The sequence below is a fragment of the Phoca vitulina genome, unplaced genomic scaffold (assembly GCF_004348235.1).
Source record: "Phoca vitulina isolate PV1807 unplaced genomic scaffold, GSC_HSeal_1.0 scaffold48, whole genome shotgun sequence".
NCBI classification, from domain to species: domain Eukaryota; kingdom Metazoa; phylum Chordata; class Mammalia; order Carnivora; family Phocidae; genus Phoca; species Phoca vitulina.
The window spans coordinates 9,109,871-9,127,988 of NW_022589751.1; the positions used below are offsets into that span (position 1 = coordinate 9,109,871).

An 18,118-nucleotide genomic window follows, 5' to 3' on the forward strand; every position below is an offset into this window, starting at 1 on the left:
CTTTTGTGTGCATGGCAGTATTACAGAATACCCAAAGACAGTTCTGCATAAAAAAGTGCATTGTTCGAGTAATTCCTCCAGCAGAAATAAGGGAGGGGAATCCAATTAACACGACAGTATTTAAGTTTACTGGTAAATTCTCTTTGTAGCACCGCACCCCCCCCCCCGCCCCGTTCCTCCCCACTTCAGGTGCAGTCTCACGAGTGACCCCTGAAATAGAAAAACCAATTTGATACCTTTAACCAGCTGTGAACTATTCTCATTCTACTTACATTTCTCTTTAATCACTTTGTGAAATGAGTCCCAAACAGCCCCCTTCCAAGAGAATGAACAGGCTGGGCAGAAACTGGACTAGAGAAAAGGTGGCAAATCCCTAAATCGAATCTGGTTCCTGGCTTTGGAGGAGGAGTTTAATAAGGATATCAAGAAGAGGAAATGCAGATGAGGACACTACAAGTGGGCTCCATGGGGAGTCATAAAGGGTTCATTCATAAAAAGTTATGCGTCCATTATGCCTGGATTTTCACACACTGCCCTGGGAAAATATGCAATGCACAGTTTTTCAGAGCAAGATGCATACTTTCACAATCCACCCTAATCCGCTCTCCCTCCTGCCAAAGGGGCATTGACCTGCCTCCTCCCAGCAGATTTCATGGCACTGACCCCTCCCAGGGACCAGCTCGGCCCACACAATGCACTTGTTCCAAACACAAAAGTGCACTAACAACTGCATTTGGAAACATCAGAGCAGGGCCAAATAGTTGGCAAAGGAGAATTCCTGCAAACGAAGAATGACGGTTACAGGCACCGGGCCATGCCTTGGCTGCGACACACTCAGCACACACACACACACACACACACACACACACACACTGCAAAAGTGTGTAAAATATGAGCCAAAAAAAACCTCACACAAAACCCAAACAAAACAAACCGTCACCGACAACAACGAATGGCAAAAGCCCCAACTCACCCATGAAAGTGTAACCAGAAACACCAGGATCTGCGGTGAGAAAATTCTTGTTTCAAGTTCAAGAAAAGGGAATCCCTGGAAATGTCTCTGGCTGTGCCCACTCTCAGGAGCGTGTCTCGGCCCTCTCTAGGGAACTTCAGTAACGGAGAGCTTGCTTCCCCTGAGCCCTTTGAGTCTACCGCATTCCTGGGGGGGGGGCGGTTAGGGTTGCCAGATTTCGCAAACAAAAATACAGGAAGGCCAGTCACATTGGAATTTCAGATAAACACTGAATCACGCATCTTATCTGACCATCCTACGGGGATACCCTTCTCAGATGCAGCAGTCCCCACTCCCCATGATCAGGGCCTCTGAGTTCTGGTCTCATCTCAGCCCCTAGCTAGCTGTGTGGACTTAGCGAGTGGGTCCACACTCGAGGAGCATGATTTCCTGGGGAAGGTGTGGGGTAAGTGGGGATAAGATCTCTAGATCAAGATAAGACTCTAAGATCCCTGCCAGGTCGAGGGGTCCATGATTCCATGTTGTCACTGAAACTCATCCCACACAGCCTTTTGTAGTTTTTTAATTATAAAATACTACCTGAATGCATTCTTGTAAAAGATGTAGAACGATCCAGAAGTATACAAACCAAACCACCAAGCTGCCCAGGACCTCTGTGCTGCCTTTCTCAGGGGTAACCAGCTTCGGTTGTTTGATAAGCACCCTTGCAGTCCCCTTTCTAAGTATGTGGTGCTAACAAGCACCCAAGCACATACATTTACAGAGAAGCAGGATCATTCCCTGACCCGGCTCATGGGGATTCTGATTCGGTAGTCTCCTAAGGATCTGTATTCATAGAAATCTTCCCAGCAGATGCTGATGTCCAGCCAGGTTCAGGAACCTCTGCTACCCAGAATGTCGCCCTCCATCTTTTTGCCACACCCAGTCAGTATTAACTCTAAAGCCATGCCTCCTTCGCTGCTAGCATGCACGAGACGGGAAGCAGAAATCCAGGGCAGGCAGCCTCCACCTTGCCATCAGGTAACCAAACCCATTTGTCCTATAGCGTGCACACTCCTGTCTGTGCCTGGCTTGCCTACCGCGATGGTGAACTACCCCACTGATGATGGCGGTAACCTGGTACCCCCACGCAGAGCCTGCCATGGCTGCTTTCTTGAGCGCAAGTGCACACAAATTCCTATCTGTTCGTACCTCTAGGAATTTAAACTCACGGTCCTCTGGACAGAAGGGGTTTAGGTGCTATTCCCAATGAAAGCTGACCTGGCTGAGACCCTAATACAGAGCTTAGTATCTGCCAGGCCCCCTCGGGTCCAGCCAGACCCTCTGTCCCTATCTCTTCTGACCTCCCGGAATCTGACTTGAAGTCAGGCTCGGTCTGGCCACGGAACTCCCCAGCTTAACTCTCCTCCTCTCCTCCTGTTTCCATCTCTCGTCTGCTGTCCCAACAGCAGCTCACTCCCAAGCCAGCCATTCACAGCATAACCAATGTGGCTTTTCTGCCCATGTGAGGATATGCCAGGGACAAAGATCTCACTGAGGGCTTAGACTTGTCAACCTGGAAGCCCACCCTACTACTGCTCTAAAAATGAGGACAATCCACTATCAGCCAAAACCATTCCATCTGGCTCCCTTAAATCTGCCTCCCTCCCTGGCTCAGCTGTTGCTATTCCTGAGCCAAATGAGTCCCTATGTCCATTCTCAGGACACCATGCAATTGGTTCTCTATACTTTCATCTTTTTGGGTCACCCATGGGAGATTGCAGATTGGCAACCAATCCTGAATGAACTGACCTTTCTCCTTATGCCACCTGCCCACTGCCTCTCGCTGAAAGGTCCAAGTTGCCTTTTCACATATGAGTTCATGCACTGTGCATCTCCCAGAAAGGGTACATGCTTATTGTAGAAAAATTAGAAAATATAGCTAAACCAGGAAAAACAGAATAAAACAAATTTTTAAGAGAGAGAGAGGGCATACAGGGTAGAGGGTGGGGAAGGTGCAGAGGGACAGGGAGAATCCTTGAGCAGACTCCACGCCCAGAGCAGAGCCTGACATAGGGCTCTATCTCATGACCCCGAGATCAGGACCTGAGCCGAAATCAAGAATCGGACACTTAGGGGCACCTGGGTGGCTCAGTCGTTAAGCATCTGTCTTCAGCTCAGGTCATGATCCCAGCGTCCTGGGATTGAGCCCCGCATCAGGCTCCCTGCTCCATGGGAGGCCTGCTTCTCCCTCTCTCACTCCCCCTGCTTGTGTTCCCTCTCTCGCTGTCTCTCTCTGTCAAATAAATAAATAAAATCTTAAAAACAGAATCGGACGCCTAACCAACCGACTGAGCCACCCAGGCATCCCCAGAATAATTTTTTTAAGAAAATGCTCCATCATCCTGAAATAACCACTGTGTTATTTATTTATGTTTATAATTTTACTTGATATTTATACTGTAGATCACAAAATGGTTTCTTCCAGTTGAATCCAACCTGTACATGTTTTAATTTTAATTTTGTTTTGAGTAATTCTGGTCAAGATATTCACTGTTCACTTTGCCACACTCCCCACCACTCCTTCATTTATTATGCCAACGCCATAGCCCTCATGTAGGTCTTATTTCTGAGGGCATCTGAGTTTGCAAAACCTGCAAAATATACACATACATGTGTTTTTATTAAAATGGAATTCAACTGCATGTTCCCTTTTGTAACACCTTTTTGTGTAACAACGTACAGGAACCCCTTTCTGTATTAGTAAGTAGGCACTTCCACCTTTATTTTTAGTGGCTGAATAGTTTTCCCCTGGAAAGATGTATCCCAATGTTTTCAGCGAACCCGTACTGTTGAACATTTAAACTGTTTTCCATTTTTCCTGCTCCAGTGAACATCCCCATAGCTAGAACTTTGCACACTTCCTTAATTGGTTCCTTAGGATACATTCCAAGAAGTGGAATTGCTGGGTTGAAGGGCCATCTCAGTCTTAAAAGCTTTTAACATGTGTTGCCAAATGGAGTGTTCAGAGTTTTACAACGACACCGACCCTTGAGAGCTTCCTGTGACCGCTGTCAGGACGGGCCCTTCCACACATTAATGGCATCACATAGAACAGCCCATCACCCCTCTCCCAAGGTTTTCTCAAGTTAACTCACCCAACAGGGGGGCTTTTCTCCAATAACCATCCCGGACTTCCACATAGTCGTACCAGCACAGGCGGCTTTTAAACAAATCCATGGATGTGAAGTTTAGGATGATCTGTAAAGAGTGAGTAAAGTGAGCTTTGGCAGCAGCGCCCGAGGAGTTTCGAAGACACATCTTGCATGCCTGTGTTCTCACATTACCTCTTAGCATACAGAGCTCTCAGACCACAGTAGGAGTGTCCTCACAAAGACACACTCACAGGAAACCTCGTGACATTAAATAATAAACCTTAAGCAGGATGGGGAGTAAACAGAGGAGATGGGTCCTCTGGTTCTGTCCTGGGGAGTAACTTGAGCTTTTGAAGTCACTAGGTGGTTTATAGAAAACAGGATGCATTAAAAAGATGGGCCGGGATGCATTGAGCCTGGGGATTTAGAAGGAGGTAAGGGGTCAGTGCAGTTCAGAGATACGAAAAGATCTTATAACATCATCAATCATTCCAAAGGGCCTGGGGTTAGCCTGAGTGCATCTGAGCACCACCGTGATCAGTGTCCCCTCGGCCATGACCTCACTCTTTTGAGACGTGGTGTATCCAATAGCCTTCCTATAGTTAGTCTGTTCATTCGTTCGTTCCTGCATTCATTCTTTCATTCATTCATCTCACCATTGTTAGTTGATCACCTACTACATGCCCGTCTGTGTTGGCCAATTGAGATCAAAAGATCAGCAAGATAGGGTTCTTGCCTTTAGAGAGCTCAGAGAACACTGATGCGTCAGGCCAGTTAGAACACTCTTGAATAAATGCTGAAAAAGAGGGATGCACAGGAAGGGAATCCTGCAGCCCCGAGGAGGGGGAAATAGATGCTGCCCAGGATACTGAAGAAGCCTTCTCAGAAGAGATGGCATTTACCTAAGGGGAATAGGGGCCCAGGGGCAGAGACACGGGGCAAGAGGGCATTTTGGTGAGAGGGACTGACATGAGCTCAGGTAAGGAGAGTTTGGGGAATTGTGTAGGTTGTGCTATGTGTATCTGGAGTGGGGAGGCAGGGGGGTGAAGAGGAGTGAAGGCTGGGGAGCTGGGGGTTCAGATGGACTAGGAAGGAAGGGTTCAGTTCTTCTGGACATGCTGAGGCCATTCAGTGGATGCCCCGTCCACAAAGAGTGGAAGGGGCTGGGTGGCCCTGTGGACTTGGCACACAGGTACTATTCCCACAAGCCTGCTACCCTTCCAGTTTGGGGCGCCCCTTCGCCCCATGGCACGTCCACCCATGTCTGCCACACTCAGCATGTCCCTGCACCATCACTTCTCTGCTCTCTTCGCTCACCAGGGGCCCACTGAAGGCAGCCCTGCCTGCCTGGTCACTGCAGCCCTGATCCTGTGCCTTATCCCATTCGGGGCCCCTGCGTTGAGCCAGCTCATCTCTCTCCTCTGTCCACTGGCCACTTGCTTTTATATTCAGGCAGCCCCAGGTCCCTCTGTCTCTAAGCAAAGGCCCAGGTTGGAGGGCTGCAGGTCAAAGGTTCCGGTGCCTTCCCGGCCAGACTGAAAGGACTGTTATTCATTTGTCCCATCCTCCATGGCCGCCCTGCTTTGAACCTCCTCTCTCTGGGCTTCAGCACACCTGTCCTCTCTCCGCTGCTCTCCGGCCTCGGCTGGCTCCTGTCCTCCCCGCTCCCTGGTGACTGTGAGGGCTCCTCAGTGCAGCAGCATTTCCCTTCCAGCTTCCCTGTGCGCAGGTGACACCAGGCACCGGGGTGCAGCCCCTTGCTGTCATCTCTACTTCACCCCTGTTGTTTATCCCCGATGCTGACAGACTTCCTTCCCTTAAGATGTCTGTGTGCCCTGCCGCAAGCCAGTCTGGCTGCCCCTCCTGCAGCCCTGTACCCGTCGTTCCTGCCGACATGATTCCTGAACTCCTCCCTGCCGTGCCCTGGCCCCTTCTGCGCCCTAGGGCTTCTAGATCAATCTTGCACTTACATCTCATGTTTATCCCCTCCTATGTTCAGAAAACTTCAGTGGCTCTCCCTGCCCCCATCCCATTAATTAAACTCTCTGCTTACCTTCCAGAGCCTCCAGCATCCATCCTATGTGACCTTATTTCCCCGTGTGCCCTGAGGGATCCTGCTAATGGAAGCTTCCCCAGGCCCAGGTCCAGTGCCCTCTGCTTCCTCCCCGAGTCTTTCTCTGACTGCCCGAATGGACACAGCCTCTCCCTCCTCAGGTCCCCCTCCTCGGCCTCTTATAGTGACTGCGGAGCAGGTGTTTTTAGAGTCAGGCAGATCTGGACTTCTCAGTTCTACCACTTACTAGCTCTGAGATCAGACTACCACTTACTAGCTCTACCGCTCACTTGCCCGCTTGGATGTTTAGTTTCCTTATCTGCGAAACAACACGCACACCATTGGGTTATTGATGGGCTGCATGAAAAACTGTATATTGAGTGTATCATGCTATGTCTGACATAATAGGCACTCAATAAATGCAGCTTTTAAAAAATCAAGCCACACTGAGTGCACACTTAGTGCTCCACAAACCGACACCCTAAGTGCACTTCACAGGCTGCCTGTCTTAATTAGCCTCGAGTGTCCACCCCTTCCTTTGGGCCGATCCCACCCAATGTTCAGGTCTCAGGACAAGTAGCACCTTCTTCCACAAAGCCCTCTGATCTCCTATGAAATGAAGAGGGATGACCGGAAAATAATGGGACAGTTCCTCTCCTGTGTTGTACAGTGTGCGTGTGTGTGTGTGTGTGTGTGTGTGTGTGTGAGTTGTCACTCTTCTTTCAAACTACACCAGTGGTTCTCAATGCTGCTTGCAGACTAGTACCACCTCAAAAATGCAAAACATAATACAGGGCCAAGCAAATGCCCCTCCTTCAATGAAATCAGACTCCCTAGAGGTAAGGGTGGGGGGGGACCCTAACTAAACTCTAAGTCTCTTGAAGACAGGGATTGTAAATTAGATTTCTTTTTTATCTCCCACTGTGCTCATGTTCAGGCAGAAGGGCTCAGTCATATTGACTAGCTAGTTGCAATACAATTCTTTAGCTTTTCAAATTTTCAGAAAGAAAATGTTATTACAACTTCCTTAGTAACACATTCATGATCGAACTGAATGGGATAATTATTCAGGCTAATTATTTTAAATATGTAAGGGAACCATAAAGACCATAGGAGAAGAGGTGATAAACAAGAGGTGATACTTGAATCAATCAAGTTTGCTAATTACTAGCAGCTCTGGGGAAGGCTGGGTGAAGCAGAAACGGAAATAACTGGTACAGGAAGTTCAATGCTATATATTCTCCCTGCCCCCCAGTTAGCAATAATAATTAAGGCTTGATGAATCTTGTGCAGTTCATACACATCACACAGCCTCTGCTCTGTCAGGCAATTCAACGATTTGGGGATTGCTGGATCACGTTCTCCTCCTTCCTGCCTCCCTCTCGTCGACGCTGCCAGCAGGCACAGAGGTGGTACATGCACCTGAGGAAGACAAGCCTGGAGTCTCTCAGGCTCAAGATGACAACCACACTGTCATAAATGCTTAGAGCCAGAGGAAGAGTTGCATGTGGGTGCTGTGTGTGAGCACACGTATACGTGAGCATGTGTGTGTGAATGCATGCTCAGATGCCTATTAGCCTGACCCCTTTGTGAAATAATATAGGATGATGGCTAAGCATCCAGGTTCTCACCTGGGTTCAGATCCCAACTTTGCAACAAACTGAGTAGACTTAGGCAAGGCCATTTCCTTACCTGAAGAAATAATGTGTTAATAGCACCTATCACATGAAGTTCTGAGGATTAAAAGAGATAATCCACATAATATGCTGAGAAAAGCACCCAGGCCGTAGAAAACATTTAAATGGACATTTTTAACAGTTATGAATTAGGACTACCTGAAGGTTGGCTACAGGCATCCAAAAATCCATCACCCCCACGGGGATGCAGGTTTTTCACTTGGCCACTCATCCATTCACATGCCCATTCAACAAATACTTTTTGTGTGACTATGTGACATGGGCTGTGTTGGGTGCTGGAGACCTCGGGGTGAACAGTCTCTGTCCTCAGTGAGTTTAGGGTCGAGAGGGCAGACAGCCAAATAAACCAGCAGTCATGATACTGTGAGACAGGCTTCGGCAGGTATGACTGTACGGAGCCTGACCCAAGGGATGGAGAGGGCATCTCAAAGACATCAGAGTCTAGTCTTGGATTTGAAGGGAGGTGTGAAAACACACACACACACAAGTTTTAGGAGTGCAGAAGCCCCAGGTCCCAGTTCTATATTTTACTGTGAATTTGGGCAATTTTTTAAACGTCTGCGCCTCAAATTCCTTATCCATATAATGGCTATGAAGAGATGCATCCTGCAGTAGGTTGGAGAATATACCACCTTTGGACCAGGGCAAAAGAAGCTGCTACCTTGGCTCAGCTCTAGAGGGAATCTGGAGGGAATCATGGAATCTTCAGACCCAAAGGATTGTGCTCGCCCAGAGCTTGCATAGTTCCTAGACCTCACTCCAGGTGCCCAGGACCCTGGAGTTCCTGTCCAAATGGCCTTGAGCCCACTTCCAGAGCATGCAGAGATCTCTGCCCTGAATCCACACTCCCAGAGTAGACAGCACATCTAACCAGCCCGCTTCTACTGGAGGAATAGCTGTTTGCAAGGTAGGAGTGCGGAGTGTTTGGGAGAGTGGGCTGGAGTGTCGCCAGGGGTGCTCCTGAGATGAAATGGGGAGCTGAGAAGAGAAGGAGGGGCCAGCTGTGGGTTGGGCTAGCTCTCCCCACATTGCTACCTTCCAGAGCAACACTCTGAGGTGTCAAGGAATTCTCAATTGGATCCTCGCCTTCCAAGGCATTCTGATGGTGTATTTATCAAGGAGGAAGGATAGAGTCTACTTTGTTTTACAAACTGTGAGCCTGATCTATAATTCACGTGGACATTTTGCTTCTAGGCCGCCGTTTATATGATGCTGGTTGAAAGTGCAGAGATAATGTCAGGCAAGCTAGCTCAGCGGCTGGTACGTAGTGGGCGCTCACAGCGTAAGAGCTGCTCTTACTACTACTAATAAGAGTACAAGGCCCCACACCTTACCCAACTAAAGAAAGCTATGTCATTTCCTGAGGTGGTTTCACACCTACCTTTTCCCCCGGAGTGACCGATATCCTCCAGACACAGTGGGAGTAAGAAGGGTAGCCATTTGGGAAACCAGGTGCAGAAAAATTTCCTGTTGTGTCCTGCAGGGTCTCCCCACATGCTGCACAAGCAAAACAACGACTGTGATTTGGGCAGACACGCTCCCCACCTAAGCAGCTCCCTGCGCCAGGCTGCTGAGCAAGCAACATCCCTTGACCAGCCAAAGCCCTCGGGATGCATCGGTGAGAAGCATGTCAGGCAGATCGACAACTTTTTTCTGGCTAATAAAAGTGAAAATAGGGTCTGGTCACCAAAAAGTAAGACCCAGGGGTTCCTTCTGAGGCTCTCAGGATTGAGCATGGCCTTGAGCATGGTGGGCAAGTTTCCCAGCCTTGCTGGGCCTTAGTTTTCTTGTCTGTAAAATGGGCAGGAGCTGTCTGAAGGGTTAATGACATGGATCAGCTCGGTGCTTGGCACACGGTGAATGCGCCACACATCGCGGCCAGTGTCATTACGACTAATAACATCTGTGGCAGTGAGCTTAGAAAAGTACAAGTAGGTGAAGCAACAAGACAAAGAAAACACTTGGAAACTCATTTCATGAGAAACTTATTAGTTTGAATCTTGCCTCTTCTTTTTCTGCTACCTATCTCTGAATGAGCTACCAAATAAACAGTCAAGAAAACACAAAGACCAGAGGTATGGGAAGCTCTTCCGCCCTTGAATGTTTGAGGGTTGCCTGGTCATAAGTCCAGAACCTAGTCCTTATGTATGTGAAAAATATTTCCTCTAATTTGTCCTTAAAAAAAAGGTACCTCATATGCGTAAGCTTGGGAGCTGCAGGTTCCTTACGTCCTGACCCCCAGGGACTCAGACCCCAAAGACAAAGACGTTGGTTTGCTGCATGCCCCTCTTCCCAAGGGTTACCCCCAAAGTGTGGGAAACAAACATCCTTACCCATATCTGCCTACATGCAATTCAACCTCCACTCGGCAAAGACCCTGCTTTTAGTTACTACTTGAAATTACTGGAAGCTGCAGTTTTGGAGCCGCAGGAAGGAATAGCTAGAGAGCGGCCCGTCATCAGCCTCAGGAAATCCTGGATGTCGGGGCTTCAATATCACGTTACCGAACAACTGCCAGGCATCATGAGGATTATGCCCGGCAGTCAACACCCCCAAGGGTTCCACGGAAATTATTTTAGAATAATCATCAACATTCTGCAAGAATAGATACATGGTATTTACCAGCTGCCTCCAATCCTTTGGGGAAGTAAGAGGCATATACATTATAACTAAATAAATACTATGGCATTTCCCAGAGAATGCTATAAGGTTTCTCTTTCAATTCAGCAAGGTTATATGATATGTGTGTCCTACATTTCAGCCCTAACACGCCCCCACATGACTAATAGCTGGATGGACATATTTCCTAGAGTTTTGTGATGGACCAAACCCCACAGAGTCCTTCGCATGCTGACAGCCTAGATTTTCTAAGATGGCCCCTGTTTCAAATATGCTGTCCCACGATCAAACTGTGTGTCTGGTCTGGGGTTTGGAAAATGTTACTGAACCTGTGGCTAATGAATTTCCTTCTTCTTCCCCAAACTACTGAATTGCGTTCTCTCCCATCAGTGGTAAACCCTGGCTGCTGTAACTAATGCTTTGCACTGAAGCTCAACAGCTTAAAGGGGCCAGTGTGAGCTCCCTCCCAGGGCAGCAGGTTGGGGGGGGGGGAGGTGATGCTGAAGCCAAGGGGATGGAAGGCAAAGAGGGTACATTCAAGGGGAAGGGGCTTGTGGGTGGGCGGAGAAGCAGACATCTCCTCAGACCCAGGGTACCGTCCAGGCTCCGATGGCAGGTTTCTAGCCAATGACCAGCACCTTGGATGGCTAGGAAAGCCCCAAGGCCATAGAAACAACCTCATTTACAGCACTGAGGCTGTGGGAGGCTGACTACCCCCCCTTCTATAAACACTGCCCTTCATTCACGGTCTTCCTGCAAAACCCTTGGTTTTTGTTTCGGCAAACCCACATCTCCTACTCCCATAGGAAGGGGAAGGGATTTTATAGTTATGAGGCACACACTGCATTGGGTCCCTGTTCCCTGTTGTTCCCCTAGGGCTTCTTCCTCTTCAGACTATCAGGGCTGTGCCAGAGAATTCCGAAGATTCCCACAAGTGAAGCCGTGAGCTCCCAGACCTGTTCTTCGTGTCACTACCGGCAATGACCCCCCCCATTTGGGCCTCCTACACTGTCTAAAGCCTTCCTGAGAGCCACACGCCAGAAATTACAGCAGCCTCGTCAGGCTCCCCAAGCCGCTTTCCTGGCAAGGGGGCGAGTTTGCAAAGGGTGGCTGAGTCACGCTCCGAGGGTGCTACTGAGGCCCCGGGACTCCCCAGGATTCAGTTACCTGGGCATTTGTACAGCTTCCTGGCTTGAGCTATGTCTCCCTGACTGAGCCGCACGCGCTGGCCAATGGTTGGCCTGATGCCACTGTCGTCTCGGCGGGGGAGGATGGTGTCTAAGAAAACTCCTCTACAGGAAGAAAAGAGAGAGAGAAAGGAGAGAGAAAAGTCAAGGCTGTCTGGCTGGCCGCGCCGGGATGTACAGTCTTTATTTCCCTGCCCATAACCGCATCGATGTCCCTGGTCCTTGGGCTGCCACATCGTACAACGGTGGGGAGCACCATTCAGAGAGACTTAGGTGTGCGTGGAGCCCCCTGGAGGTGTGCAACGGGCACCACTGAGCATGGATAAGTCTTGGAGAGGCTCCAGAGAGAGCCTGGGAAACAGCACAGTGTGAGGCTCTCAGGGGCTGGTCAGTTAGTGCTGGTTGATGGTTGATGGTGAATAATGGGAATCAGGGTTTGGGGGGCCTTTCTGGCAATGGCGATGATCAGATGGAAAGTGAGATGAATGCAGAGAGCAAAGGGTAGCTGAGAGAGCCCTGGTTTAGAGATTTCCATGTACGGCCTGGCTGGCCACTTGGGTGAGCTCGGACAAGCCCCTTCCCCTCCCTGAGCCTCAGTTTACTTCTCTAACAGTAAGAGAGTGGCCTAGACAGTCCTAGCAGTCCCTTCCAGCTCTAACATCTTATTCTATTTCCACATGAAGGAAATCGAAAACGACCAAAACAGAGGAGCAGACAGCAGGCTGCCCGGCTGAGTTTGGGCTCACACCTCCATGACGTGGGCCTGGTGGACCCCTGCCTGAGCCTCCTCTGCCTCCAGACCCCCGATGCAGGGGCCTCTCCTGGAAGGGAGGGCCTCCCTCCGAACCAGTTCCTTTTCCAGTTACCTGTTTCTTCCCTCCCTTCTTAACCAGGTTTCCGGAAAGAACTGTCTCCATCTGTCTGGCTGCCCACCTCTCATTCACTCCTCAAAGCAACTGCAATCAGACTGCACCGCCATGGTCTGCAGCCACCAACCGACTGACGACTCCGATGGACACCTGTCAACCCCCACCTGCCCTCCCTGCCAGCGCTGACGCTCGTCTGCTCCTTCCTTCCTCAGCCTCTCGTCCCCTGGCTCCCAGGGCTCCGCTGTCTCTGAGCAGCAAGTGAACATCCACTTTTGCTTCCCCCTCTGAGCTCTCCCTGGAGTTTCTGTCTTCTTCCTCCTCACCTGCTCCACGGGTTCCTCTGAGTTTTCGCCACCACGGAAAGGTTCACAGAGAGTTCTCTGATTCTGACCCCCAGAATCACCTGCTAAGCCCCAGATGCCTGGTGACCCCTCTACCACACTGTCCTCTGGGTCTCATATCCACGCTCACCCCATGAACCTTGTCTCCCAAGACTGAACCCAAAGGCACCAAGCATCTTCTGTCGTGCCTTGAATCCATGCCTTCCTCCTCGTTCCAGACCTCAGCTCAGACAAACAACATCCCCTTCCTGAGTTCTCCCTAGTATCTTAACTGGCCTCCCTCCCTGTGGACTCAGCCACCTCTGTGCCACCCCTCTAACACTGCAATGGGATCGTCCAGAAATGCAAGGGCAGGCTTGTGTCCTTTCTGCTTAGAAGCCCCCCCTGATCTCTGATCACCACCTGGATCCCCAGGCCCTGCGCTCACTGGCCTCTGCTTTCCTCTCCAGCCACTTCTGTCACCTCCACCCCACTTGGTATCTTAAGCATCACTGAACTTCTGCTAGCCCCAAACATGCCCTTACACAGGCTGTCCGCTGTTGAGGCTGCCCACTGCCCATCTTCTTGTTCACTAGCAAACTCCCGTTCATTCACCAAAACCCTATCAGACGGCTTTCCCTCTTAAAAGTCTTCTTGAGCCTTTTTATCCCTCCCATCCTGAGTTACTCATTCCTTTCTCTGGGCTGCCTCTGGGCCTTACATGTCTAGTCTCTTCTTCTCATACTCTAGTGTCTTTTTTGAAGGATGAAGGTATTTGTCTTCTCTGCTAAATAGTAAGTTCCGTAAGCAGAGAGACCAAGACCTTCATCTCTATGCCCTCAGGGACTGGAGCTAACAGGTCAAGAAATGCTTTTTGAATTAAATTATGTAACCAAGGTAGGGCAGTGTCTTCAAAAAATCTTGCAAAGTAATGTACACCCAAAGGAAATGTGAAAATATACCTATATATTAGCTGTACTGTCCTTTCTCCCCCCCCAAACATTTCCTCTCCCCTAAATTCTGCACTACCTTGGAAAACCTATTATCCCTATTTCTTGCTGGTTACATGTTTGATTATCTTTCTGGTTTTGCATATACTTTTTCTAAGTCAGACATCAAGCTCACTTTCATTCTGACGGAAGCATGCAGGAGCCTGGATCATCTGCCAATTTCCTTTGAAGCATCCTTATCTCCAAACTTTAACCACCTGGCCTATCTTTCTCCAATTCCTACTGCCTCATCTCTGGGTCCAGAGCCTTCTAGAGAAAATTTAGTGGAATCCTTGGTTTCCCTCACTGACTTTGTCACATTTTAAACCACAAGTAATGACTCTCCATAAAATTCTAAATTCAATCACTTACTAAATCTAAAAAGAGGCACTTCTGCCCTAACATAAAATGTGTTCATTTGTAATTATTTTCTTGATTCCTCTGAGGAAAGAAATCTTGCTGCACAAAATGTAAACCTCACCACAATCTCTTAGCAACCCGGGCCAGCCGCCCCCCCTGAAGCCCACGGCTCACAGGTGACTCTGCCACGGCCGTGCTGTGTGGGTGCCATTCTTATTAGGGCTTCCTCCCCACAGGTGAGAAAAAGCCTGCGAAACTTAAGTATCTCTCCCAGAGTCCAGAGCTAGTAATGGAGAGCCAGCCCTGGAACCCAGGCAGGCCTGGAGCCCATCTCCCACATCCTCCTCCTTCCAGCCAGTGTTTCCCACTGCCCAAGAAACAGTCGGCTTTAATGTGGGAGACTTCAGATGCCGAAACAGCAGGAACAACATCAGCCCACACTCGGGACAGCATTTGGGGGCTGGGACTCCCTCCCCGGCTTGTCCCTGAGCTGCCAGCAAGGTGGCGGGCTCTGGAAGGTATTTACTACAAGAGGTGTCTCTGTGTGAACTGCTGCAGTGACATCCCTCTTATGTAGGACAACTCTTAGCATTGACATTCCGCTAAACTATGAAAGGGTTTGACAGGTGCTTTAGAGACTAAAGCTGTCAGCTCTGAGCTCTCCAAACAAAGACACCTCTGAACCACAGAACTGTCTCCTCAGCTCCTGGACCCTTGTCCAACGAAACCTGCAGAGACATCACTCCCCACAGCCCAGGTCCAACCAAGGGGGAGGAGGGAGGGCCTGCAATAAACTAGAAAGTGAAGTTGGAAGGAGAGAGATCAATTGTAAAGACACACAAAGACTGGGTTTCCCATCAGCAGGAAGAGCATTTGCCTCCAGACGAGCATATGTTCTATAGGCCATTTTCTGCTCTTTAACAGACTCAAAGACAATGTGCAGGCTAGCTGCAGGGGATGTATGGCCAGGAGTAATGACGTGGAGTTAGGGAGTGTGAAACTTGACAAAAAGTGGGCCAGGAAAGACCATCGGTATGGAAGACATTGATAAATGTCCCACTGAACAAAGTAGTTTCGTGAAAAAAAAAAAAAAAGAAAAGAAAGCCTACAGTTCCTACAGCCCATTGGGAGTAATTTATTCCTGAAAATCCATGAAGAAAACTGGCAGAAAGGACAATGAAGGTATCCACTTGCCACAAAATAGATTTGCCAAAATCATTCCAAACTCTGGGGTGGGGGAAGCAAGTAGCTGTGGTAGAATGTTAAAATAATGAATTGCACCTCCTACTGTCCACATTCTTGGCCTTGCACCTTGCTCGGCCGACGGAACGAGCGGTACAGTGATGTCCTGTAAGTTCCAGAGCCTGGGTCTTAAGAGTCTTGCGGCCTCCCCGCTTGTCCTGGAGGAACTCTGAGTCCCAGAGCAGTGAAGAGTCCAGTCTAGCCTGCCAGAGGATGAGAGGCCCCAGGGAGGAGAACCGAGGGGTCCCCCGGCGGACAGGCAGCACAAAGACCACACATGGCGCCCGCCATCCTGGACTTCCAAGGCCGGTGTCGCTGCCACATGACTACTGCTGTGGAAATCATCCCAGGCAAAACCAGAGAATGAGCCAGAATGACCCACAATGTCACAAAAAATAAGTTGTTGTTGTGAGCCATTAGTTTAGGGGTAGACTGTCTTGTTGCACTAATGACATCATGGTGGCAGGAGACGTCTGCCTCCCTTCGAGGCCTTCAGGGGAGCTGCTGTGCTCCTACCTGGCTGCCCAGCACACCTGAGCACTGCCCCCTCGCCCATCTCCCTCTGAGGGGTTCTGGGTCCCCTTGATGGGGAGCTATTATTTCAGGGGTTTGGTCCATGGGCTTCCACTGGTCTGTGCTGATAAACTGCTCCCCGTTGACAACAGTGTTAATCACGGTTATCTCCTTGAGGGGTAAAAGGGATGATATTATGAGCTACAGATCACAGGAAGAGAAAAATTTTTTTTCTTAAAAGAAAAACACGAAAAGGGGGTGCTTGGCTGGCTCAGTCGGTGCAGCATGCAACTCCTGATCTCAGGGTTGTGAGTTCGAGCCCCACACTGGCTGTAGAGATTACTTAAATAAAACCTTGGGGCGTCTGGGTGGTTCAGTCGGTTAAGTGTCTGACTCTTGATCTCAGCTCAGGTCTTGATCTTGGGGTCGTGAGTTCAAGCCCCGTGCTGGGCTCTGTGCTGGGGGTGGAGCCTACTTAAAAAAAAAAAAAAAAGGAAAGAAATGCTGGTGCCAGAAGACACTATCTGCATTCTTGCCCTGGCCTCTGGCTTCAGAGCTTTTCATGGTAATTGGCACATGGAAGGTACCAGGGAGGCAGTGAGTTCCTACAGCCCATTGGAGGTAATTTATCCCCAAGCCCCCTTCATAGGAGATGTCTGTAGATCGTCCTTATGAAATGACCACCACATCTGTGGGTATGTGGACAGAAATGCATGAGGATAATGGAAATTTCTTCCCTCACCTAGTTCCCAGCATTTCAGATCTCCCTGTCTCCTTTGATTCATTCATTGATTTATTCTTTTAAGAAGTATTCATCGAACATCTACTCTGTGCCAGGTACCATGGTTGGTGCTGGAAACTAGAAGAGGATGCCCTCAAAGATCTCAGATCTCAGTCTAGGGAGAGAGGGATGTAACAGATAAATAGGAGTAGATGAATGTATAATAATAATTAACAGACAAATTATAAAGCAATGAAGAGTTAGGACAGCTACGGAAACAAGACCCAAGGTACAACCTTCTCACTTGGGCCGACTTGACAGTGGTTCTCTACAAAATCAATACTTTGTCTCTACTTAGCAGCCTGCAACCCCAGGGATGATGTGGTCTGACCCAATTTCCTACACCATTTCCCAAACCCGCGAGTCAGCCCAGCCCCCACACCCAAGCATCCCACTCTGACCTCTGCAGGGTGGACTCTCATCCTGCCCACCACCTTGTTTCCTGAGACTCCCCAGAGACACCCCCACCAGGGTAGGTCCTTCAAAGTCTCTGTTTCCCAGTGTGGAAGAGGAAGCCTTGAATGTCCACATGGCAATGAAGGTGACCCCATCTGTCAGAGCCTCACCCATCCACACCAGATTAAGAAATCACAACAGGAAATGTTCGAGCTGGAAGAGGCTCAGAGAACATCTAATCCAACCCTCTCATGAGGAAACTGATACCCAGGGAGGTGGAGATTTGACCCAGCACAAAGCTATCCGCAATTACTGTCTACACATCCCTCAATAGCACAGTGAGTGAGAGCACTAAGACTGGAACCCAGTCTTTGACTCTTAATTCAGTGGTCTCTTCATTACATGTATCCTCTAATAAAGAGCCAGGAGAAGAGTAACAAGAACAGGGTCAGTCAGTCCCATGCCAGTTCAAAGATGCTGACTTTGACAAAACTCCACCCATTAGAGTTCTGGAGAGATCCCAGCTGGGTGCATGCAGGATGGAGATCACAGCTAAATCAGCTGCGTGGCCAGAGGGACAGCACCCCACTCCCCCCGCAACTGAGAACTTGGGATATGGAGGTTTGGAGGATCTCTCCCCCTGTTCTGTGACCTCATCAACAGCATGCTTCCAGCATCCCTACCCAAGAGCCAACAAGTCCTGGGTACACAGTTCCCCGTTCACTCCCAAGAGCGGTGTGTTTCCTGAAAGAACGGTTTCCTTTGATCTTTATGGACATAGCGACTCATGAAGTGGATTGTTTCCCTCTTTGCTATAACTGCTAAGAAGCACAGGGCAGGATTTGCTGCCAATCCCACCAAAGTGTACATGACTTTATGGCAAGTATTCTGAATAGTCAGTTGATTCCAGGCTTCCGTGTAGCTCTCTACCCTTACTTTCCCCTCCCCCATCCTCAAGTTTCCTCATACATCTGTTTCTTGTCCT

The 18,118-nt window shown here is 49.3% G+C and overlaps 1 protein-coding gene across 1 annotated transcript in view; it reads right to left on the reverse strand.

Moving 5' to 3' along the window:
• Positions 1 to 18,118, reverse strand: part of TLL2 (tolloid like 2) — a 126,106-nt gene that overhangs the window by 26,568 nt on the left and 81,420 nt on the right. Inside the window, exons 8-10 of the mRNA XM_032432519.1 lie at positions 11,644 to 11,768; positions 9,239 to 9,354; positions 4,111 to 4,213 (exon numbers count right to left, since the gene is read on the reverse strand). Of these exons, the coding sequence (XP_032288410.1) occupies positions 4,111 to 4,213; positions 9,239 to 9,354; positions 11,644 to 11,768 (344 nt within the window). The remainder of the gene's footprint in view (positions 1 to 4,110; positions 4,214 to 9,238; positions 9,355 to 11,643; positions 11,769 to 18,118) is intronic.